Source organism: Pelodiscus sinensis, chromosome 19 (assembly GCF_049634645.1).
Source record: "Pelodiscus sinensis isolate JC-2024 chromosome 19, ASM4963464v1, whole genome shotgun sequence".
Lineage (NCBI taxonomy): Eukaryota > Metazoa > Chordata > Testudines > Trionychidae > Pelodiscus > Pelodiscus sinensis.
The window spans coordinates 26,808,193-26,835,158 of record NC_134729.1 but is presented as its reverse complement, the minus strand read 5'-3'; the positions used below and the strand labels follow the sequence as shown (position 1 = coordinate 26,835,158).

The 26,966-nt window shown below is 48.3% G+C and overlaps 1 protein-coding gene across 1 annotated transcript in view; it reads left to right on the top strand.

The window, feature by feature from the left end:
- The window catches only part of MUC16 (mucin 16, cell surface associated), a 129,141-nt gene that overhangs the window by 40,054 nt on the left and 62,121 nt on the right, over nucleotides 1-26,966 (top strand). Inside the window, exons 9-13 of the mRNA XM_075903397.1 lie at nucleotides 3,144-7,529; nucleotides 7,572-8,592; nucleotides 8,719-8,823; nucleotides 10,335-22,658; nucleotides 25,803-26,279. Coding sequence (XP_075759512.1) covers nucleotides 3,144-7,529; nucleotides 7,572-8,592; nucleotides 8,719-8,823; nucleotides 10,335-22,658; nucleotides 25,803-26,279 — 18,313 coding nt within the window. The remainder of the gene's footprint in view (nucleotides 1-3,143; nucleotides 7,530-7,571; nucleotides 8,593-8,718; nucleotides 8,824-10,334; nucleotides 22,659-25,802; nucleotides 26,280-26,966) is intronic.

The following is a 26,966-nucleotide window of genomic DNA, read 5'->3' as shown; positions in this document are numbered from 1 at the left end:
CTGGTACAACAGAAGGGACAACGACAGCAGAATTACCTAGCAGTACACTTCCTACAAGCACTGCTCAAGCAACCTCAAGTGGGCCACAGACCTCCACAGCTCCACTGGCGACCACTTCCTCCCCTGAGACTACACCGACTGTCAGTCCTTCTACTGCCGAGGAGACAACCATGGTTTCCCTCCTTAGTACGTCACAGTCTGAGAGCACAGCTGCAGCCACCTCTACCACAGGTATACCATCAACCTCTCCCGGAGGGACCACTTCTACAGCCGAAACTACAGCAATAACTAGTGCTACTGCAATAGAAAGGACAACTACAATTCCTCTTCTGACGACCACCCTACCCGAGAGCACCACTACAGCCTCCACTTCCATTCCGGAGACCTCCACATCTCTTCCGGACACCACATCCCCAGCGGATACCACAGTAACATCGACGAGTGCTCCAGCGGAACTGACAACCACGGTTCCTCTGCCTAGCAGCACCATCAGTGGGAGCACAGCTGCAGAGACATCTCCTGCATCAGACACATCCACATCTCCCGCAGAGAGCACATCACCAAGAGAGAAGTCGACCAGCGCGACTCTGAGTACAGTGGCGGAGACCGCCACAGTTTCCGTACCTCCAACTTCGCTACCTGAAAGCACAACTTTAGCCAGCTCTACCGCCGCAGAAACATCCACCTCTCGTGCAGAGACAACTACTGCAGCTGAAAGTACAGCAATTCCTAGTGCCGGTACAACAGAAGGGACAACGACAGCAGAATTACCTAGCAGTACACTTCCTACAAGCACTGCTCAAGCAACCTCAAGTGGGCCACAGACCTCCACAGCTCCACTGGCGACCACTTCCTCCCCTGAGACTACACCGACTGTCAGTCCTTCTACTGCCGAGGAGACAACCATGGTTTCCCTCCTTAGTACGTCACAGTCTGAGAGCACAGCTGCAGCCACCTCTACCACAGGTATACCATCAACCTCTACCGGAGGGACCACTTCTACAGCTGAAACTACAGCAATAACTAGTGCTACTGCAATAGAAAGGACAACTACAATTCCTCTTCTGACGACTACCCTACCCGAGAGCACCACTACAGCCTCCACTTCCATTCCGGAGACCTCCACATCTCTTCCGGACACCACATCCTCAGTGGATACCACAGTAACATCTACGAGTGCTCCAGTGGAACTGACAACCACGGTTCCTGTGCCTAGCAGCACCATCAGTGGGAGCACAGCTGCAGAGACATCTCCTGCGTCAGGGACATCCACATCTCCCGCAGAGAGCACATCACCAGGAGAGAAGACGACAAGCGCGACTCTGAGTACAGTGGCGGAGACCACCACAGTTTCCGTACCTCCAAGTTCGCTACCTGAAAGCACAACTTTAGCCAGCTCTACCGCCGCAGAAACATCCGCCTCTCGTGCAGAGACAACTACTGCAGCTGAAAGTACAGCAATTCCTAGTGCTGGTACAACAGAAGGGACAACGACAGCAGAATTACCTAGCAGTACACTTCCTACAAGCACTGCTCAAGCAACCTCAAGTGGGCCACAGACCTCCACAGCTCCACTGGCGACCACTTCCTCCCCTGAGACTACACCGACTGTCAGTCCTTCTACTGCCGAGGAGACAACCATGGTTTCCCTCCTTAGTACGTCACAGTCTGAGAGCACAGCTGCAGCCACCTCTACCACAGGTATACCATCAACCTCTCCCGGAGGGACCACTTCTACAGCCGAAACTACAGCAATAACTAGTGCTACTGCAATAGAAAGGACAACTACAATTCCTCTTCTGACGACCACCCTACCCGAGAGCACCACTACAGCCTCCACTTCCATTCCGGAGACCTCCACATCTCTTCCGGACACCACATCCCCAGCGGATACCACAGTAACATCGACGAGTGCTCCAGCGGAACTGACAACCACGGTTCCTCTGCCTAGCAGCACCATCAGTGGGAGCACAGCTGCAGAGACATCTCCTGCATCAGACACATCCACATCTCCCGCAGAGAGCACATCACCAAGAGAGAAGTCGACCAGCGCGACTCTGAGTACAGTGGCGGAGACCGCCACAGTTTCCGTACCTCCAACTTCGCTACCTGAAAGCACAGCTTTAGCCAATTCTACCGCCGCAGAAACATCCGCCTCTCGTGCAGAGACAACTACTGCAGCTGAAAGTACAGCAATTCCTAGTGCTGGTACAACAGAAGGGACAACGACAGCAGAATTACCTAGCAGTACACTTCCTACAAGCACTGCTCAAGCAACCTCAAGTGGGCCACAGACCTCCACAGCTCCACTGGCGACCACTTCCTCCCCTGAGACTACACCGACTGTCAGTCCTTCTACTGCCGAGGAGACAACCATGGTTTCCCTCCTTAGTACGTCACAGTCTGAGAGCACAGCTGCAGCCACCTCTACCACAGGTATACCATCAACCTCTACCGGAGGGACCACTTCTACAGCTGAAACTACAGCAATAACTAGTGCTACTGCAATAGAAAGGACAACTACAATTCCTCTTCTGACGACTACCCTACCCGAGAGCACCACTACAGCCTCCACTTCCATTCCGGAGACCTCCACATCTCTTCCGGACACCACATCCTCAGTGGATACCACAGTAACATCTACGAGTGCTCCAGTGGAACTGACAACCACGGTTCCTCTGCCTAGCAGCACCATCAGTGGGAGCACAGCTGCAGAGACATCTCCTGCGTCAGGGACATCCACATCTCCCGCAGAGAGCACATCACCAGGAGAGAAGACGACAAGCGCGACTCTGAGTACAGTGGCGGAGACCACCACAGTTTCCGTACCTCCAAGTTCGCTATCTGAAAGCACAACTTTAGCCAGCTCTACCGCCGCAGAAACATCCGCCTCTCGTGCAGAGACAACTACTGCAGCTGAAAGTACAGCAATTCCTAGTGCTGGTACAACAGAAGGGACAACGAGAGCAGAATTACCTAGCAGTACACTTCCTACAAGCACTACTCAAGCAACCTCAAGTGGGCCACAGACCTCCACAGCTCCACTGGCGACCACTTCCTCCCCTGAGACTACACCGACTGTCAGTCCTTCTACTGCCGAGGAGACAACCATGGTTTCCCTCCTTAGTACGTCACAGTCTGAGAGCACAGCTGCAGCCACCTCTACCACAGGTATACCATCAACCTCTCCCGGAGGGACCACTTCTACAGCCGAAACTACAGCAATAACTAGTGCTACTGCAATAGAAAGGACAACTACAATTCCTCTTCTGACGACCACCCTACCCGAGAGCACCACTACAGCCTCCACTTCCATTCCGGAGACCTCCACATCTCTTCCGGACACCACATCCCCAGCGGATACCACAGTAACATCGACGAGTGCTCCAGCGGAACTGACAACCACGGTTCCTCTGCCTAGCAGCACCATCAGTGGGAGCACAGCTGCAGAGACATCTCCTGCATCAGACACATCCACATCTCCCGCAGAGAGCACATCACCAAGAGAGAAGTCGACCAGCGCGACTCTGAGTACAGTGGCGGAGACCACCACAGTTTCCGTACCTCCAACTTCGCTACCTGAAAGCACAACTTTAGCCAGCTCTACCGCCGCAGAAACATCCACCTCTCGTGCAGAGACAACTACTGCAGCTGAAAGTACAGCAATTCCTAGTGCCGGTACAACAGAAGGGACAACGACAGCAGAATTACCTAGCAGTACACTTCCTACAAGCACTGCTCAAGCAACCTCAAGTGGGCCACAGACCTCCACAGCTCCACTGGCGACCACTTCCTCCCCTGAGACTACACCGACTGTCAGTCCTTCTACTGCCGAGGAGACAACCATGGTTTCCCTCCTTAGTACGTCACAGTCTGAGAGCACAGCTGCAGCCACCTCTACCACAGGTATACCATCAACCTCTCCCGGAGGGACCACTTCTACAGCCGAAACTACAGCAATAACTAGTGCTACTGCAATAGAAAGGACAACTACAATTCCTCTTCTGACGACTACCCTACCCGGGAGCACCACTACAGCCTCCACTTCCATTCCGGAGACCTCCACATCTCTTCCGGACACCACATCCTCAGTGGATACCACAGTAACATCTACTAGTGCTCCAGTGGAACTGACAACCACGGTTCCTCTGCCTAGCAGCACCATCAGTGGGAGCACAGCTGCAGAGACATCTCCTGCGTCAGTGACATCCACATCTCCCGCAGAGAGCACATCACCAGGAGAGAAGACGACAAGCGCGACTCTGAGTACAGTGGCGGAGACCACCACAGTTTCTGTACCTCCAACTTCGTTACCTGAAAGCACAGGTTTACCCAGCTCTACCGCCGCAGAAGCATCCGCCTCTCGTGCAGAGACAACTACTGCAGCTGAAAGTACAGGAATTCCTAGTGCTGGTACAACAGAAGGGACAACGACAGCAGAATTACCTAGCAGTACACTTCCTACAAGCACTGCTCAAGCAACCTCAAGTGGGCCACAGACCTCCACAGCTCCCCTGGCGACCACTTCCTCCCCTGAGACTACACCGACTGTCAGTCCTTCTACTGCCGAGGAGACAACCATGGTTTCCCTCCTTAGTATGTCACAGTCTGAGAGCACAGCTGCAGCCACCTCTACCACAGGTATACCATCAACCTCTCCCGGAGGGACCACTTCTACAGCCGAAACTACAGCAATAACTAGTGCTACTGCAATAGAAAGGACAACTACAATTCCTCTTCTGACGACTACCCTACCGGAGAGCACCACTACAGCCTCCACTTTCATTCCGGAGACCACCACATCTCTTCCGGACACCACATCCCCAGCGGATACCACAGTAACATCTACGAGTGCTCCAGTGGAACTGACAACCACGGTTCCTCTGCCTAGCAGCACCATCAGTGGGAGCACAGCTGCAGAGACATCTCCTGCGTCAGAGACATCCACATCTCCCGCAGAGAGCACATCCCCAAGAGAGAAGACGACAAGCGCGACTCTGAGTACAGTGGCGGAGACCGCCACAGTTTCCGTACCTCCAACTTCGCTACCTGAAAGCACACCTTTAGCCAGCTCTACCGCCACAGAAACATCCACCTCTCGTGCAGAGACAACTACTGCAGCTGAAAGTACAGCAATTCCTAGTGCCGGTACAACAGAAGGGACAACGACAGCAGAATTACCTAGCAGTACACTTCCTACAAGCACTGCTCAAGCAACCTCAAGTGGGCCACAGACCTCCACAGCTCCACTGGCGACCACTTCCTCCCCTGAGACTACACCGACTGTCAGTCCTTCTACTGCCGAGGAGACAACCATGGTTTCCCTCCTTAGTACGTCACAGTCTGAGAGCACAGCTGCAGCCACCTCTACCACAGGTATACCATCAACCTCTCCCGGAGGGACCACTTCTACAGCCGAAACTACAGCAATAACTAGTGCTACTGCAATAGAAAGGACAACTACAATTCCTCTTCTGACGACCACCCTACCCGAGAGCACCACTACAGCCTCCACTTCCATTCCGGAGACCTCCACATCTCTTCCGGACACCACATCCCCAGCGGATACCACAGTAACATCGACGAGTGCTCCAGCGGAACTGACAACCACGGTTCCTCTGCCTAGCAGCACCATCAGTGGGAGCACAGCTGCAGAGACATCTCCTGCATCAGACACATCGACATCTCCCGCAGAGAGCACATCACCAAGAGAGAAGTCGACCAGCGCGACTCTGAGTACAGTGGCGGAGACCACCACAGTTTCCGTACCTCCAACTTCGCTACCTGAAAGCACACCTTTAGCCAGCTCTACCGCCGCAGAAACATCCACCTCTCGTGCAGAGACAACTACTGCAGCTGAAAGTACAGGAATTCCTAGTGCTGGTACAACAGAAGGGACAACGACAGCAGAATTACCTAGCAGTACACTTCCTACAAGCACTGCTCAAGCAACCTCAAGTGGGCCACAGACCTCCACAGCTCCACTGGCGACCACTTCCTCCCCTGAGACTACACCGACTGTCAGTCCTTCTACTGCCGAGGAGACAACCATGGTTTCCCTCCTTAGTACGTCACAGTCTGAGAGCACAGCTGCAGCCACCTCTACCACAGGTATACCATCAACCTCTCCCGGAGGGACCACTTCTACAGCCGAAACTACAGCAATAACTAGTGCTACTGCAATAGAAAGGACAACTACAATTCCTCTTCTGACGACTACCCTACCCGAGAGCACCACTACAGCCTCCACTTTCATTCCGGAGACCACCACATCTCTTCCGGACACCACATCCCCAGCAGATACCACAGTAACATCTACGAGTGCTCCAGTGGAACTGACAACCACGGTTCCTCTGCCTAGCAGCACCATCAGTGGGAGCACAGCTGCAGAGACATCTCCTGCGTCAGAGACATCCACATCTCTCGCAGAGAGCACATCATCAAGAGAGAAGTCGACCAGCGCGACTCTGAGTACAGTGGCGGAGACCACCACAGTTTCCGTACCTCCAACTTCGCTACCTGAAAGCACAACTTTAGCCAGCTCTACCGCCGCAGAAACATCCGCCTCTCGTGCAGAGACAACTACTGCAGCTGAAAGTACAGCAATTCCTAGTGCTGGTACAACAGAAGGGACAACGACAGCAGAATTACCTAGCAGTACACTTCCTACAAGCACTGCTCAAGCAACCTCAAGTGGGCCACAGACCTCCACAGCTCCACTGGCGACCACTTCCTCCCCTGAGACTACACCGACTGTCAGTCCTTCTACTGCCGAGGAGACAACCATGGTTTCCCTCCTTAGTACGTCACAGTCTGAGAGCACAGCTGCAGCCACCTCTACCACAGGTATACCATCAACCTCTCCCGGAGGGACCACTTCTACAGCCGAAACTACAGCAATAACTAGTGCTACTGCAATAGAAAGGACAACTACAATTCCTCTTCTGACGACCACCCTACCCGAGAGCACCACTACAGCCTCCACTTCCATTCCGGAGACCTCCACATCTCTTCCGGACACCACATCCTCAGCGGAAACCACAGTAACATATACGAGTGCTCCAGTGGAACTGACAACCACGGTTCCTCTGCCTAGCAGCACCATCAGTGGGAGCACAGCTGCAGAGACATCTCCTGCGTCAGGGACATCCACATCTCCCGCAGAGAGCACATCACCATCAAAGAAGACGACAAGCGCGACTCTGAGTACAGTGGCGGAGACCACCACAGTTTCCGTACCTCCAACTTCGTTACCTGAAAGCACAGGTTTACCCAGCTCTACCGCCGCAGAAACATCCGCCTCTCGTGCAGAGACAACTACTGCAGCTGAAAGTACAGGAATTCCTAGTGCTGGTACAACAGAAGGGACAACGACAGCAGAATTACCTAGCAGTACACTTCCTACAAGCACTGCTCAAGCAACCTCAAGTGGGCCACAGACCTCCACAGCTCCACTGGCGACCACTTCCTCCCCTGAGACTACACCGACTGTCAGTCCTTCTACTGCCGAGGAGACAACCATGGTTTCCCTCCTTAGTACGTCCCAGTCTGAGAGCACAGCTGCAGCCACCTCTACCACAGCTATACCATCAACCTCTACCGGAGGGACCACTTCTACAGCCGAAACTACAGCAATAACTAGTGCTACTGCAATAGAAAGGACAACTACAATTCCTCTTCTGACGACCACCCTACCCGAGAGCACCACTACAGCCTCCACTTCTATTCCGGAGACCTCCACATCTCTTCCGGACACCACATCCCCAGCGGATACCACAGTAACATTGACGAGTGCTCCAGTGGAACTGACAACCACGGTTCCTCTGCCTAGCAGCACCATCAGTGGGAGCACAGCTGCAGAGACATCTTCTGCGTCAGGGACATCCACATCTCCCGCAGAGAGCACATCACCAAGAGAGAAGTCGACAAGCGCGACTCTGAGTACAGTGGCAGAGACCACCACAGTTTCCGTAGCTCCAACTTCGCTACCTGAAAGCACAGCTTTAGCCAGCTCTACCGCCGCAGAAACATCCGCCTCTCGTGCAGAGACAACTACTGCAGCTGAAAGTACAGCAATTCCTAGTGCTGGTATTAAAGAAGGGACAATGACAGCAGAATTACCTAGCAGTACACTTCCTACAAGCACTGCTCAAGCAACCTCAAGTGGGCCACAGACCTCCACAGCTCCACTGGCGACCACTTCCTCCCCTGAGACTACACCGACTGTTAGTCCTTCTACTGCCGAGGAGACAACCATGGTTTCCCTCCTTAGTACGTCACAGTCTGAGAGCACAGCTGCAGCCACCTCTACCACAGGTATAACATCAACCTTTCCCGGAGGGACCACTTCTACAGCCGAAACTAAAGCAATAACTAGTGCTACTGCAATAGAAAGGACAACTACAATTCCTCTTCTGGCGACTACCCTACCCGAGAGCACCACTACAGCCTCCACTTCTATTCCGGATACCTCCACATCTCCTCTAGAGACAACCACAGCTCCCTTGCCTGTTACTTACCCAGCTGTGACCACAAGTGCTGTCACCTCTCTAGGAGAAACATCCAGAGGTGCTTTTATGATGACTTTTCCAGGTGAGAGTACAGTGATATGGAGTCTCTCTCGAGATTCCATCAATATGTCTACTCATACATCAACAACTTATACCTCCACTACAGCTGAGGGAATAATTACAACTGTCCATTTATCTTTTTCCTTAGGTGAGACCACAACCTCTCTAGACTCTGCTATCGGAAGAAAGACAACAGCAGCCTTCTCCGTGACTTCCACTACATCACTTTCACCTACCACAGCTGCACTGACAAGTAATACCATTATGTTTTGTGTTGTTTATCCTTTTATAGAGTTTTTGTTTACATAAGTCTGGACCTATTTTAATCAGGTTATCATTCTTTTGAAGTCTCAGATTAAAAGAAAGAAATTGTCTGTGAATGTTAGAATTTAGGTATTTTGGAAAAATCAAAAGTGAAGATTTCATGCTACTTATTTTAGTCAGATATTATTTCGTATATGCTTAGCATAATTTATAATTTCCTTAAATATAGGAAATAAGAGATTTGAACATAAAAGAAATTGAAGAGGTAGGAGCATCTTATTGAAGATTTTTGCTCTGCTCAACACTTTTTTTCAGATTGTTAGCTCACATACAATGCTATGGGAGAGGAAGGGGATACAATCTGATATCAAAAAGGGATTGGCAGTAACCTCTTGGAAACTCCAAATGGAAATATTATGGATTAAATTGACGCCCTTTAGTATGTGCTTAATATTAAGCACAGGATTAAGTCCAACCATTTTCACTCAAGAAATGGTGTCAATGGGACTACTCATGCAAAAAAGAAGCTCTTCATGCGGAAAAGGAGTTAGGCATAGTTATTCTTATCATCACAGCACCCAACTGGCTAAACTGTCACTCTGATTCACAAAGCTTGAGTTAGAGAGTCTGAGCTGCTATCTGCTGAATTAGGAGAGATAGGTTCTTTAGTATGGTATCCCCCAGGCTATGTTCATTATCATGTGTTTTCTGTGTGGTTGAAAGAACTCACAGAGAGATAAAGAGGAAGTGCACACATGGGAGTGATTCATTAGGATGGGAAAGGCCCAGGATGCAACCTGGTTATTTATCTGGAGCACAATGGTATGTCTCCCACATGCCAGTTGAATATCCTAATGGCAGAGCTATGAAGGTATGAGAGAGGGCCTCCTACATTATATGAATGCCCCGAAAGGGCCTAGCCTGGACGACATGCTCAGTTTCTTTTACTTTTGTATTTAGCATTGGTGCAGCTGTTGCTGGAATATTGCATCCAGTTTGGGTGTCCATAATTCAGGAAGCATGCTGATTGATTCTAGGGGGTATAGAGAAGAGTCCAAAGAATGATTAGAAGATAAGAAAACATGTTAGTGTGATGGACTCACTGAGCAAAATCTATTGAGCTTAACAGAGAAAAGGTTGTGGTCAGCCCCACCCCTCCAGTCTATCTTTGAAACTAGGAATCTAGGGACATTGAAGTGCAAATTACATGTTATAGATTCATTAGTGAAACAAAGAATGAGGCCCAGATACTAAGAAATGGAAAAAGTATTCCAGAGGACATTATAGATTGAGTTTCTGATGACTGTTCCTTGTATAAGTTATGAAAATATAAATGGAAAAATTCAAAACTGGAGAAAAATGCTGCAATGTTCAAAGGTAAAAGAAATTCCATGTATGATGACACAGATGATTTTTTTTAAGTTTCCTTTGAACAACACACACTATACTATGTAAGAACCTATATAAAATAGAGTACTCGAGATGCATTTCTCTACACAGACCATGAAATAACAGAAGTAATAAACCAGAAGACCGTTAACCCAATGGGACAAAATAAAGATAACAATGTCACAACACCACAGACAATGCCTATGGTTCAAACCAGCACTGCTACCACCACCAGAAGTACAACATTAAAGAGTACCACCAAAGGAGCAGTTCCTGTGATCCCCAACATACCTGGGACCACAGCAACATATCTCACAACAGGAGAAGTATCCATCACTACAGCCCCAGTGACCACTTCCGCAGCTGAGACTAAACCTGCAGCTACGTCTGTGTTAGTAGAGACCTTCTCTTCTGCTCTTCCAACCTCCTCCCTAGCAGAGCCCACAACAATGATGAGCATTTCTGCCCCACAGCCAACTACAGTCGCTCTTGCTGCTAGTTCACCATCTGCTATGGCAATTACAGTCATCTCTACAGTAGCAGAGATGTCTACAGCTCCTCTAAAGGCTACTTCCCCAGGTGAGACTACAGCAATGGCTAGTACCTCTAACATCAAGGAGAGAACCACTGTTGTCCTTCCAATCAGTTCACTCTACGAGAACACAACTGCAGCCACTTCTGCTACCCCAGTGACTTTTTCACCTCCTCTAGAGACCACATCCACAGCTATGACTACAAACATAACTAGCACAGTGACAGTACCAGAGAAAACAACAATTGCCTTTCCTACCACTTCACCATCTCAGAGTACAACTTCACAATCTGAAAGCACAGTTGCAGTTTCATCTCCTGTTATTGAGACCTCCACAGCTACTCTGGAAACCACATCTCCAGCTGAGACAACAACAATAGCTGCAGTAGAGGGAACAACTTCAGTTGCTCTGATTACCACTTTATTACCTCAGCGCACAGCTGCAGTTGCAACTGCTATTCCAGAGACCTTCACTGTCCCAATAGAATCAACTTCCTTGGCAGAGACAACCACAATGGTGACGGCCTCAGCAGTTAAGGAGACGATCACAGTTCTTCCTACAATTTCACTATTTCAAAGCACAGTTGCGGTTTCATCTCCTGTTCTTGAGACCTCCACAGCTACTCTGGAGACCACATCTCCAGCTGAGACAACAACAATAGCTAGTTCTACTACAGGGAAAGACACAAGCACATTTACAGAGTTTACTTCTTCAGTGCCTGAGCGCATGACTGTGGCCAGCTCTACTATATCAAAGGCCTCCACCTCTCCTGTGGAATCCACAACTGCAGCTGAGACTACAGAAATAACTAGTTCCACCTCAATGGAGCGAACACCTACAGCTTCCCTTCGTAGCACTTCACTCCCTGGAAGCACGGCTGTAGCTACTTCCACTGTCCCAGAGACCTCCACCGCTCCTCAAGAGACAACATCTCGAGCCGAGACTACAAAAACTAGCACCACTACAGTGGAGGAGACAACCACAGTTGCCCAGCCTACCACTTCACTCTCTCAGAGCACAACTGCAGTTACAACTGCTATTCCAGAGAGCTCCCCATCTCCTCCAGAAACCAGTTTCACACCTGAGACTACAGTAACAATCAGTACCACTAAAGGAAAGGGGACAACTACCATTGCTCTTCCTCTCACTTTGCAAACGCAAAGCACAGTTTCAGTTACACCTAGTATTCCAGAAACCACCACAGCCGTTCTGGACACCACTTCTCTAGCTGTGACTACAGCAGCAACTGGGATCACCCCACAGGAAGAGACGACCACCTTTGCCCCTTCTACACGGTTCGTAGCTGCAAGCACAATTCTTGCCACTTCTGCTATTCCAGAGATCTCTACAGCTGCTCTAGAGACCATGTCTGCAGTTGAGACTACAGCAATGTCAGGTACCACTGCAAAGGAGACAACCTCAGTTGCCTTTCCTACAACTTCTGTGCCTGAAAGCACAATTCTGGCCATCTCCAGTACTCCAGAGACATCCTTAGCTTCTTTAGTGACTACAGCAGTAACTATCCTGACTGCAGCAGAGACAACAACAGTTGCTCTTCCTACCGCTTCACCCTTTGAAAGCACAGCTATAGAAACCTCTACTGTACCACAGACTTCCATCTCTTCTATGCAGACCCCTTCTGCAGCGGAAACTATAGCAATAACTAGTACCACTCCAGTAGAAGAGACAACCACAGTTACCTTTTCTTCCACTCCCTTACTTGAAACAATAACTCTAGCCACCTCTACTATTCTGGAGACATCCACATCTCCTCTAGAGACCACTTCCCTATCGGAGAGGACAGCAGAACTTAGTACTGCTGCAGTAGAGGGGACAACTTCAGTTGCTCTGCTTACCACTTCATTACCTCAGCGCACAGCTGCAGTTGCAACTGCTATTCCAGAGACCTTCACTGTCCCAATAGAATCAACTTCCTTGGCAGAGACAACCACAAAGGTGACGGCCTCAGCAGTTAAGGAGACGATCACAGTTCTTCCTACAATTTCACTATTTCAAAGCACAGTTGCGGTTTCATCTCCTGTTCTTGAGACCTCCACAGCTACTCTGGAGACCATATCTCCAGCTGAGACAACAACAATAGCTAGTTCTACTACAGGGAAAGACACAAGCACATTTACAGAGTTTACTTCTTCAGTGCCTGAGCGCATGACTGTGGCCAGCTCTACTATATCAAAGGCCTCCACCTCTCCTGTGGAATCCACAACTGCAGCTGAGACTACAGAAATAACTAGTTCCACCTCAGTGGAGGGGACACCTACAGCTTCCCTTCGTAGCACTTCACTCCCTGGAAGCACGGCTGTAGCTACTTCCACTGTCCCAGAAAACTCCACCGCTCCTCAAGAGACAACATCTCGAGCCGAGACTACAAAAACTAGCACCACTACAGTGGAGGAGACAACCACAGTTGCCCAGCCTACCACTTCACTCTCTCAGAGCACAACTGCAGTTACAACTGCTATTCCAGAGAGCTCCCCATCTCCTCCAGAAACCAGTTTCACACCTGAGACTACAGTAACAATCAGTACCACTAAAGGAGAGGGGACAACTACCATTGCTCTTCCTCTCACTTTGCAAACGCAAAGCACAGTTTCAGTTACACCTAGTATTCCAGAAACCACCACAGCCGTTCTGGACACCACTTCTCTAGCTGTGACTACAGCAGCAACTGGGATCACCGCACAGGAAGAGACGACCACCTTTGCCCCTTCTACACGGTTCTTAGCTGCAAGCACAATTCTTGCCACTTCTGCTATTCCAGAGATCTCTACAGCTGCTCTAGAGACCATGTCTGCAGTTGAGACTACAGCAATGTCTGGTACCACTACAAAGGAGACAACCTCAGTTGCCTTTCCTACAACTTCTGTGCCTGAAAGCACAATTCTGGCCATCTCCAGTACTCCAGAGACATCCTTAACTTCTCTAGTGACTACAGCTGTAACTACCCTGACTGCAGCAGAGACAACAACAGTTGCTCTTCCTACCGCTTCACCCTTTGAAAGCACAGCTATAGACACCTCTACTGTACCACAGACTTCCATCTCTTCTATACAGACCCCTTCTGCAGCGGAAACTACAGCAATAACTAGTAGTACTCCAGTAGAAGAGACAACCACAGTTACCTTTTCTTCCACTCCCTTACTTGAAACAATAACTCTAGCCACCTCTACTATTCTGGAGACATCCACATCTCCTCTAGAGACCACTTCCCTATCGGAGAGGACAGCAGAACTTAGTACTGCTGCAGTAGAGGGGACAACTTCAGTTGCTCTGCTTACCACTTCATTACCTCAGCGCACAGCTGCAGTTGCAACTGCTATTCTAGAGACCTTCACTGTCCCAATAGAATCAACTTCCTTGGCAGAGACAACCACAATGGTGACGGCCTCAGCAGTTAAGGAGACGATCACAGTTCTTCCTACAATTTCACTATTTCAAAGCACAGTTGCGGTTTCATCTCCTGTTCTTGAGACCTCCACAGCTACTCTGGAGACCACATCTCCAGCTGAGACAACAACAATAGCTAGTTCTACTACAGGGAAAGACACAAGCACATTTACAGAGTTTACTTCTTCAGTGCCTGAGCGCATGACTGTGGCCAGCTCTACTATATCAAAGGCCTCCACCTCTCCTGTGGAATCCACAACTGCAGCTGAGACTACAGAAATAACTAGTTCCACCTCAGTGGAGGGGACACCTACAGCTTCCCTTCGTAGCACTTCACTCCCTGGAAGCACGGCTGTAGCTACTTCCACTGTCCCAGAGACCTCCACCGCTCCTCAAGAGACCACATCTCGAGCCGAGACTACAAAAACTAGCACCACTACAGTGGAGGAGACAACCACAGTTGCCCAGCCTACCACTTCACTCTCTCAGAGCACAACTGCAGTTACAACTGCTATTCCAGAGAGCTCCCCATCTCCTCCAGAAACCAGTTTCACACCTGAGACTACAGTAACAATCAGTACCACTAAAGGAAAGGGGACAACTACCATTGCTCTTCCTCTCACTTTGCAAACGCAAAGCACAGTTTCAGTTACACCTAGTATTCCAGAAACCACCACAGCCGTTCTGGACACCACTTCTCTAGCTGTGACTACAGCAGCAACTGGGATCACCCCACAGGAAGAGACGACCACCTTTGCCCCTTCTACACGGTTCTTAGCTGCAAGCACAATTCTTGCCACTTCTGCTATTCCAGAGATCTCTACAGCTGCTCTAGAGACCATGTCTGCAGTTGAGACTACAGCAATGTCTGGTACCACTACAAAGGAGACAACCTCAGTTGCCTTTCCTACAACTTCTGTGCCTGAAAGCACAATTCTGGCCATCTCCAGTACTCCAGAGACATCCTTAACTTCTCTAGTGACTACAGCTGTAACTACCCTGACTGCAGCAGAGACAACAACAGTTGCTCTTCCTACCGCTTCACCCTTTGAAAGCACAGCTATAGACACCTCTACTGTACCACAGACTTCCATCTCTTCTATGCAGACCCCTTCTGCAGCGGAAACTACAGCAATATCTAGTACCACTCCAGTAGAAGAGACAACCACAGTTACCTTTTCTTCCACTCCCTTACTTGAAACAATAACTCTAGCCACCTCTACTATTCTGGAGACATCCACATCTCCTCTAGAGACCACTTCCCTATCGGAGAGGACAGCAGAACTTAGTACTGCTGCAGTAGAGGGGACAACTTCAGTTGCTCTGCTTACCACTTCATTACCTCAGCGCACAGCTGCAGTTGCAACTGCTATTCCAGAGACCTTCACTGTCCCAATAGAATCAACTTCCTTGGCAGAGACAACCACAAAGGTGACGGCCTCAGCAGTTAAGGAGACGATCACAGTTCTTCCTACAATTTCACTATTTCAAAGCACAGTTGCGGTTTCATCTCCTGTTCTTGAGACCTCCACAGCTACTCTGGAGACCACATCTCCAGCTGAGACAACAACAATAGCTAGTTCTACTACAGGGAAAGACACAAGCACATTTACAGAGTTTACTTCTTCAGTGCCTGAGCGCATGACTGTGGCCAGCTCTACTATATCAAAGGCCTCCACCTCTCCTGTGGAATCCACAACTGCAGCTGAGACTACAGAAATAACTAGTTCCACCTCAGTGGAGGGGACACCTACAGCTTCCCTTCGTAGCACTTCACTCCCTGGAAGCACGGCTGTAGCTACTTCCACTGTCCCAGAGACCTCCACCGCTCCTCAAGAGACCACATCTCGAGCCGAGACTACAAAAACTAGCACCACTACAGTGGAGGAGACAACCACAGTTGCCCAGCCTACCACTTCACTCTCTCAGAGCACAACTGCAGTTACAACTGCTATTCCAGAGAGCTCCCCATCTCCTCCAGAAACCAGTTTCACACCTGAGACTACAGTAACAATCAGTACCACTAAAGGAAAGGGGACAACTACCATTGCTCTTCCTCTCACTTTGCAAACGCAAAGCACAGTTTCAGTTACACCTAGTATTCCAGAAACCACCACAGCCGTTCTGGACACCACTTCTCTAGCTGTGACTACAGCAGCAACTGGGATCACCCCACAGGAAGAGACGACCACCTTTGCCCCTTCTACACGGTTCTTAGCTGCAAGCACAATTCTTGCCACTTCTGCTATTCCAGAGATCTCTACAGCTGCTCTAGAGACCATGTCTGCAGTTGAGACTACAGCAATGTCTGGTACCACTACAAAGGAGACAACCTCAGTTGCCTTTCCTACAACTTCTGTGCCTGAAAGCACAATTCTGGCCATCTCCAGTACTCCAGAGACATCCTTAACTTCTCTAGTGACTACAGCTGTAACTACCCTGACTGCAGCAGAGACAACAACAGTTGCTCTTCCTACCGCTTCACCCTTTGAAAGCACAGCTATAGACACCTCTACTGTACCACAGACTTCCATCTCTTCTATGCAGACCCCTTCTGCAGCGGAAACTACAGCAATAACTAGTACCACTCCAGTAGAAGAGACAACCACAGTTACCTTTTCTTCCACTCGCTTACTTGAAACAATAACTCTAGCCACCTCTACTATTCTGGAGACATCCACATCTCCTCTAGAGACCACTTCCCTATCGGAGAGGACAGCAGAACTTAGTACTGCTGCAGTAGAGGGGACAACTTCAGTTGCTCTGCTTACCACTTCATTACCTCAGCGCACAGCTGCAGTTGCAACTGCTATTCCAGAGACCTTCACTGTCCCAATAGAATCAACTTCCTTGGCAGAGACAACCACAAAGGTGACGGCCTCAGCAGTTAAGGAGACGATCACAGTTCTTCCTACAATTTCACTATTTCAAAGCACAGTTGCGGTTTCATCTCCTGTTCTTGAGACCTCCACAGCTACTCTGGAGACCACATCTCCAGCTGAGACAACAACAATAGCTAGTTCTACTACAGGGAAAGACACAAGCACATTTACAGAGTTTACTTCTTCAGTGCCTGAGCGCATGACTGTGGCCAGCTCTACTATATCAAAGGCCTCCACCTCTCCTGTGGAATCCACAACTGCAGCTGAGACTACAGAAATAACTAGTTCCACCTCAGTGGAGGGGACACCTACAGCTTCCCTTCGTAGCACTTCACTCCCTGGAAGCACGGCTGTAGCTACTTCCACTGTCCCAGAGACCTCCACCGCTCCTCAAGAGACCACATCTCGAGCCGAGACTACAAAAACTAGCACCACTACAGTGGAGGAGACAACCACAGTTGCCCAGCCTACCACTTCACTCTCTCAGAGCACAACTGCAGTTACAACTGCTATTCCAGAGAGCTCCCCATCTCCTCCAGAAACCAGTTTCACACCTGAGACTACAGTAACAATCAGTACCACTAAAGGAAAGGGGACAACTACCATTGCTCTTCCTCTCACTTTGCAAACGCAAAGCACAGTTTCAGTTACACCTAGTATTCCAGAAACCACCACAGCCGTTCTGGACACCACTTCTCTAGCTGTGACTACAGCAGCAACTGGGATCACCCCACAGGAAGAGACGACCACCTTTGCCCCTTCTACACGGTTCTTAGCTGCAAGCACAATTCTTGCCACTTCTGCTATTCCAGAGATCTCTACAGCTGCTCTAGAGACCATGTCTGCAGTTGAGACTACAGCAATGTCTGGTACCACTACAAAGGAGACAACCTCAGTTGCCTTTCCTACAACTTCTGTGCCTGAAAGCACAATTCTGGCCATCTCCAGTACTCCAGAGACATCCTTAACTTCTCTAGTGACTACAGCTGTAACTACCCTGACTGCAGCAGAGACAACAACAGTTGCTCTTCCTACCGCTTCACCCTTTGAAAGCACAGCTATAGACACCTCTACTGTACCACAGACTTCCATCTCTTCTATGCAGACCCCTTCTGCAGCGGAAACTACAGCAATAACTAGTACCACTCCAGTAGAAGAGACAACCACAGTTACCTTTTCTTCCACTCCCTTACTTGAAACAATAACTCTAGCCACCTCTACTATTCTGGAGACATCCACATCTCCTCTAGAGACCACTTCCCTATCGGAGAGGACAGCAGAACTTAGTACTGCTGCAGTAGAGGGGACAACTTCAGTTGCTCTGCTTACCACTTCATTACCTCAGCGCACAGCTGCAGTTGCAACTGCTATTCCAGAGACCTTCACTGTCCCAATAGAATCAACTTCCTTGGCAGAGACAACCACAAAGGTGACGGCCTCAGCAGTTAAGGAGACGATCACAGTTCTTCCTACAATTTCACTATTTCAAAGCACAGTTGCGGTTTCATCTCCTGTTCTTGAGACCTCCACAGCTACTCTGGAGACCACATCTCCAGCTGAGACAACAACAATAGCTAGTTCTACTACAGGGAAAGACACAAGCACATTTACAGAGTTTACTTCTTCAGTGCCTGAGCGCATGACTGTGGCCAGCTCTACTATATCAAAGGCCTCCACCTCTCCTGTGGAATCCACAACTGCAGCTGAGACTACAGAAATAACTAGTTCCACCTCAGTGGAGGGGACACCTACAGCTTCCCTTCGTAGCACTTCACTCCCTGGAAGCACGGCTGTAGCTACTTCCACTGTCCCAGAGACCTCCACCGCTCCTCAAGAGACCACATCTCGAGCCGAGACTACAAAAACTAGCACCACTACAGTGGAGGAGACAACCACAGTTGCCCAGCCTACCACTTCACTCTCTCAGAGCACAACTGCAGTTACAACTGCTATTCCAGAGAGCTCCCCATCTCCTCCAGAAACCAGTTTCACACCTGAGACTACAGTAACAATCAGTACCACTAAAGGAAAGGGGACAACTACCATTGCTCTTCCTCTCACTTTGCAAACGCAAAGCACAGTTTCAGTTACACCTAGTATTCCAGAAACCACCACAGCCGTTCTGGACACCACTTCTCTAGCTGTGACTACAGCAGCAACTGGGATCACCCCACAGGAAGAGACGACCACCTTTGCCCCTTCTACACGGTTCTTAGCTGCAAGCACAATTCTTGCCACTTCTGCTATTCCAGAGATCTCTACAGCTGCTCTAGAGACCATGTCTGCAGTTGAGACTACAGCAATGTCTGGTACCACTACAAAGGAGACAACCTCAGTTGCCGTTCCTACAACTTCTGTGCCTGAAAGCACAATTCTGGCCATCTCCAGTACTCCAGAGACATCCTTAACTTCTCTAGTGACTACAGCTGTAACTACCCTGACTGCAGCAGAGACAACAACAGTTGCTCTTCCTACCGCTTCACCCTTTGAAAGCACAGCTATAGACACCTCTACTGTACCACAGACTTCCATCTCTTCTATGCAGACCCCTTCTGCAGCGGAAACTACAGCAATAACTAGTACCACTCCAGTAGAAGAGACAACCACAGTTACCTTTTCTTCCACTCCCTTACTTGAAACAATAACTCTAGCCACCTCTACTATTCTGGAGACATCCACATCTCCTCTAGAGACCACTTCCCTATCGGAGAGGACAGCAGAACTTAGTACTGCTGCAGTAGAGGGGACAACTTCAGTTGCTCTGCTTACCACTTCATTACCTCAGCGCACAGCTGCAGTTGCAACTGCTATTCCAGAGACCTTCACTGTCCCAATAGAATCAACTTCCTTGGCAGAGACAACCACAAAGGTGACGGCCTCAGCAGTTAAGGAGACGATCACAGTTCTTCCTACAATTTCACTATTTCAAAGCACAGTTGCGGTTTCATCTCCTGTTCTTGAGACCTCCACAGCTACTCTGGAGACCATATCTCCAGCTGAGACAACAACAATAGCTAGTTCTACTACAGGGAAAGACACAAGCACATTTACAGAGTTTACTTCTTCAGTGCCTGAGCGCATGACTGTGGCCAGCTCTACTATATCAAAGGCCTCCACCTCTCCTGTGGAATCCACAACTGCAGCTGAGACTACAGAAATAACTAGTTCCACCTCAGTGGAGGGGACACCTACAGCTTCCCTTCGTAGCACTTCACTCCCTGGAAGCACGGCTGTAGCTACTTCCACTGTCCCAGAGACCTCCACCGCTCCTCAAGAGACCACATCTCGAGCCGAGACTACAAAAACTAGCACCACTACAGTGGAGGAGACAACCACAGTTGCCCAGCCTACCACTTCACTCTCTCAGAGCACAACTGCAGTTACAACTGCTATTCCAGAGAGCTCCCCATCTCCTCCAGAAACCAGTTTCACACCTGAGACTACAGTAACAATCAGTACCACTAAAGGAAAGGGGACAACTACCATTGCTCTTCCTCTCACTTTGCAAACGCAAAGCACAGTTTCAGTTACACCTAGTATTCCAGAAACCACCACAGCCGTTCTGGACACCACTTCTCTAGCTGTGACTACAGCAGCAACTGGGATCACCCCACAGGAAGAGACGACCACCTTTGCCCCTTCTACACGGTTCTTAGCTGCAAGCACAATTCTTGCCACTTCTGCTATTCCAGAGATCTCTACAGCTGCTCTAGAGACCATGTCTGCAGTTGAGACTACAGCAATGTCTGGTACCACTACAAAGGAGACAACCTCAGTTGCCTTTCCTACAACTTCTGTGCCTGAAAGCACAATTCTGGCCATCTCCAGTACTCCAGAGACATCCTTAACTTCTCTAGTGACTACAGCTGTAACTACCCTGACTGCAGCAGAGACAACAACAGTTGCGCTTCCTACCGCTTCACCCTTTGAAAGCACAGCTATAGACACCTCTACTGTACCACAGACTTCCATCTCTTCTATGCAGACCCCTTCTGCAGCAGAAACTACAGCAATAACTAGTACCACTCCAGTAGAAGAGACAACCACAGTTACCTTTTCTTCCACTCCCTTACTTGAAACAATAACTCTAGCCACCTCTACTATTCCGGAGACATCCACATCTCCTCTAGAGACCACTTCCCTATCGGAGAGGACAGCAGAACTTAGTACTGCTGCAGTAGAGGGGACAACTTCAGTTGCTCTGCTTACCACTTCATTACCTCAGCGCACAGCTGCAGTTGCAACTGCTATTCCAGAGACCTTCACTGTCCCAATAGAATCAACTTCCTTGGCAGAGACAACCACAATGGTGACGGCTTCAGCAGTTAAGGAGACGATCACAGTTCTTCCTACAATTTCACTATTTCAAAGCACAGTTGCAGTTTCATCTCCTGTTCTTGAGACCTCCACAGCTACTCTGGAGACCACATCTCTAGCTCAGACAACAACAATAACTGGTACCAGTAAAGTAAAGGAGACAACCATGGTTGCCCTTCCTACCACTTCAGTGAATGAGAGCACAGCTATATTTACCACTGCTACCTCTTCAGCAGAGATCACTTCTGCAGCTGTGAGTCCAGCAACCACTAGTTCCATGATACTGGAGGAGAAAACTACAGCTTCCCCTCCTACCATTTCTCCACCTGGGAGCATGGCTGTAGCTACTTCCACTATTCTAGAGACCTTCACAGTGCCTGTAGAGACCACTTTCGAAGTTGAAAGTTCAGCAATAACTAGTTCCTCAACTGTAGAAGAGACAACCATAGTTCCTAATCCTACCACTTTAGTACCCAAGAGTCCACCTGTTGTGACCTCTTCTGTAGCAGAAACATTCACTTCTCCCTTGGAGCCCACTTCCTCAGTGGTGACTACAGGAGTAACTACTGCCACTACAGTGGAGGAGACTACCACAGTTGCCCTTCCGACTGTTTCCCCAGCTGAAACCACGACCACTCTGGCTATCTCCACACCAACCCCTGTGACCACGTCCCCCAATGAAACCACAATTGGACTCACTTCTGTTTTTCCAATGAGATCCACGGTCCATCTCGAGACAGTTTTGCCCTCTGAAACCTCAAGAATTCCCAGCACCTCTACAGAAACTGAGACAGTCACAGCTTCCCTTCTGGTCACTTATCCCACCCCTATCACAAGTGCAGTCACCTCTTCATTAGCAGAGACAACCACAGTTGCTGTTGTGGTGATTTCTTCAGCTGAGAGCACAGTGACACTGAGTCCCTCCAGAGCAGCTTCTGAAACATCCACATCTGCCCTGGAAACTAGTTCCCCAGCTGAGATCCCAACAGCTTTGGGCACCACAACAGCACTGGGAACACCCACAGCATCCCCTGTCATCTCAGTTCTAGCGAAGACTGCTAAAACATCACCCCTTGCTACAGCAGCAGAGAGAAGCACAGTGGCTCCAGCCACCGCTACGACCTCTAAAACATCAACATCTTACACCTCCTCTACAGCAGAGGGAACTATCACAACTACCATTTTTATAACTTCCCCAGCTAAGACCACAACTTCTCTGGGCTCTGCTGTCAGAGGAGAGACAACAGCAGCCGTCTCTATGACAACCCCATCTGTTTCACCTACCACAACACTGACAAGTAAGAACATTATTTTCTCTTGTGCGGCCTTTGTAGTTGCAGAATTTTCTTCTCCATGTATCCAAACCCATGTTAACAAGCAGGTGCCTGGGTTTATCATCCTTTTGAAGATGCAAAAGAAATGTTTTAGAGCATTTATCCATTTAGAACAGAGGTATTTTGAGGATAGAAAAAACAGAACGTTTCATGCAGTGTAGATCAGACGGATGTAATTGAGGTTATAAACTGCAAAAACGTAGCATTTCCCAAGGTATAGGAGACAAAGGAGATATGAACATAAGTGGAAGAAGAAATGTAATACAGGATATGGGATTTTCTTCTTATAATAACGCTATCTGCTTAACTGAACCCTTCTTTAAACTTGTTCTTTAACGTAAAAATATACAAGCCTAAAGGTTTATAAATTGATAACAGTAAGTATTGGAATGGGAATTCACTGAATTTTTCTTTGTAGCAATTTCCCATTTACAACTTCCTTGAAGTTTGAGATGAGCATATTATGGATTAAGGCCCCATTTCAGCAAAATGCTTAAGTTCTTGAGCACATGCGTAGCAAATCACGAAGTCTATTCCTTTTCAGCAAAGCGCAGAAGCAACTGATGATACTCAGTAAAGTTAACGGTACTTAAATACCAAAACGTAAAATGTTAAAGTCTGGATGCACAATTGGAGTTAGGCACTGCAGGGCTATGATGCTCTTAAAAGTTGTGAGAAGATCACTGTGATTCACAAAATGTAAGTTAGTCACCATGAATCCTAGACAATGAATGAAAACAGAAGGGAGGAAGGGAGTGAGTACACAAGAGTGATTCTATGCTTTGTCTTTAGAGCACTCACCCAGGATTTTCGAGATTAAAGATCTTGGTTCTCTGCCCAAATGGCTCCTTATTTAAGCACAGTGCAACAATCTGTCTTCCACATATGGGTGAAGACCCTAACATTGGGCTAAAGATAATAGGAGAGGACCTCCTCCTCATCTCACATTGGAACTGCTACATGGGAACTCACCCAGGTGGCCTGCCCTGGGAGGCATGCTCAGGTTATTTTACCTCTGTATATAGGGCAGTGATATAGCTGTTGCTGGAATATTATGTCTAGTTCTGCTGTCCACAATTCAAGAAGGGCATTGATAGGTTGGAGAAGGTTCAGAGAAAATGTGCCAAAGGGTGTGTCTAGACTACAGAGTTTTGTCGACAAAAGTGGACTTTTGTCAACAAAACTATACCTGCGTCTACACTGCCACTGAGTTCTGTTGACATGACATCGACAGAACTCAGCAGTTTTGTCGATGGCTGTAAACCTCATTCTACGAGGAATAAGACCTTCTGTCGACAGAGTTCTGTTGACAGAAGGCATTATTTCATGTACACAGTCCTTTGCGTCTACACTGTCATGTTGACAAAGCAGCTTGCTTTGTCAACAGAACTGGATGTAGTCTAGACGCTCTTTGTCAACAGTAGCTTTGTCGACAGTATCTGTTGACAAAACTTCTGTAGACAAAACGTTGTAGTCTAGATATACCCTCAGGGTACGTCTAAACTACATGACGGAGGCATGTAGATTTGTGTATTCGAAAAAGGGAAATGAAGCTGCGATTAAAATAATCGCGACTTCATTTAAATTTAAATGGCTGCCCTGCTCTGCCGACAAACAGCTGATCAGCTGTTTGTCGGCTGATCAGGGCAGCCTGGACGCGCCGCGGTCACAAGGAAGCCTTTGTTGATCGGCACAGGTAAACCTGGTTTCACGAGGCATACCTGCGCCGATCAAGAAAGGCTTCCTTGTGACCACGGTGCATCCAGACTGCCCCGATCAGCCGACAAACAGCTGATCAGCTGTTTGTCGGCAGAGCGGGGCAGCCATTTAAATTTAAATGAAGCTACGATTATTTTAATCGCGGCTTCATTTCCCTTTGCCGATCTGTCTAATCTAAATGCCTCCATCGACGGAGGCATGTAGTCTAGACACACCCTCAGAGTGCTACACTGAGGGAGCTTGATCTATTTAGCTTAACAAAGAGCAGGCTAAGGAGTGAGTTGATCACCATCTGTAAGGACCTGCTTAGGAACAAATATTTGAAAAGAGGCTTTTTAATCCAGCTGACAAAAGGATCACTCGATCTAAGCACTGAAAGTGGAAGCCTGACAAATTCAGATAGACAAAGGTGTACATTTTTAAAAGTGTGAATAATTAATCATTGGAAAAATTGACCAAGAGTGGGTGGGCATTATCCAACATTGGTAATTTTAAAGATATTTTTTTAAAGACAGGCATTCATTTGAAAGGGGTTATTTTGGGGAAAATTCTATGGTCTACTGGAGGTTGGATTTGCTGATCACAGTGGTCCCCTCGAGTCGTGGAATCTGTGAATACGTGGGACTTGAAGAGAATGCAAAGTACAGTTACAACCACTGTTAGAGCAGTGTATGGGGACTTTAGCGTAATCAGGAATGAGGCCCACTGAATATAAATTCAAAAAAGTATTCCAAAGGGAAATGTAGAATGAGTTTCCTCATAATCTTTATAATAAGCTGTGAGAAAAAAATCACAGCTACAGAAGAAATGTTGGAATGTTTAAACTAAAACAAGCGCTATATAGTCACAATAATAATATATTATGGATATGTGTATTCCTTCGATCAGCACACAATGGCTGTGTCTAGACTGGCCAGTTTTTCCGGAAAATCAGCCGCTTTTCCAGAAAAACTTGCCAGCTGTCTACACTGGCCGCTTGAATTTCCACAAAAGCCCTGACTTCCTACTGTAAGAAATCAGGGCTTTTTGTGGTAATACTATGCTGCTCCCGTTCGGGCAAAAGTCCCTTTTGTGCAAAACTTTTGTGCAAAAGGGCCAGGGTAGACAGATGAGATTTGTTTTGTGCAAAAAAGCCCCGAATGTGAAAATGGCGATCGGGGCTTTTTTGCGGAAAAGCGCGTCTAGATTGGCCAATGACGCTTTTCCGCAAAAAGTGCTTTTGTGGAAAAGCGCCCGTGCCAATCTAGACACTCTTTTCCGCAAATGCTTTTAACGGAAAGCTTTTCCGTTAAAAACATTGACGGAAAATCATGCCAGTCTAGACGTAGCCATTATGTGGTGTAAGACCGTATGTAAAATAACATAATGGAAATATATTTCTCTACACAGACCGTGAAATAACAGAGGTAATAAACCAGAAGACTGTTAACCCAATGGGACAAAATAAAGATAACAATGTCACAACAAGACAGACAACTCCTATTGTTCAAACCACCACTGCCACCACCACCACCACCACCAGAAGTACAACATTAATGAGTACCACCAAAGCAGCAATTCCTGTGATCCCCAACATACCTGGGACCGCAGCCACATATCTCACGACAGAAGCAGTATCTATCACCACAGCCCCAGTGACCACTTCCGCAGCTGGGACTAAACCCGCAGCTACCTCTGCATTAATAGAGACCTCCACTTCTGCTCTTCCAACCTCCTCCTTAGCAGAGCTCACAGCAATGATGAGCATTTCTGCCCCACAGCCAGCTACAGTCACTCCTCCTGCTAGTTCACCATCTGCTATGGCAGTTGCAGCCAGCTCTACAATAGCAACGATGTCTACAGCTCCTCTTGAGGCCACTTCCCCAGGTGAGACTACAGCAGTAATTAGTACCTGTACATAGAGAGAAAACCAGTATGAGTTTCTCTAATGCTTTCTTCAGGAATGACTACCTCCAGCGCAGATGGAGAGGGAACGGTAACCCTTACTGTTGACAATAGATTTATATTTGGTAGTGTTTTGCCATTATTTTTATTAGAAATAAAACTGCACACACGTCAGCCAGTTCTTGTGCCAAGCTTAGAGATAGCATCCTCAAAAGTACCACACGACCCTCTCTACTTACTGCCTGCCCTGCTCTTCAGAGGAAAACTTCCTTCTCAGCCACCACATCCCTGCCTTCTTGGGTTAGACTCTGCAGACAGGATAAAGAATGCTAATAGGGAGGCTTTGGTCTTTCGGAAGTATCATTTTCCAAAGCCCCTAGGGGCATGTTGAGATTTTCAGTAGGACGTGAGCACTTAGGTGCTTCTGAAAATGTTGCTCCAAATGTTCAAATGTTGCAATTGTTTCTTGGAGCGAGAGGGGGAACTCATGACACGTAGGACGTTGAGTCTCATTCCAAACTGTGTCCTCAGGACCTGTGCAGTTTCTCAAGCTGCTATTGCTCAAACTGCTTCACTGTTCTCTCTGTCTTTAGCCTCTCAGCTCCAGTCTCCCTAGTGTATCTCTTTCCTTACATTTGAATGTATTTTTGTGCCTTCAGTTGCTTTTCT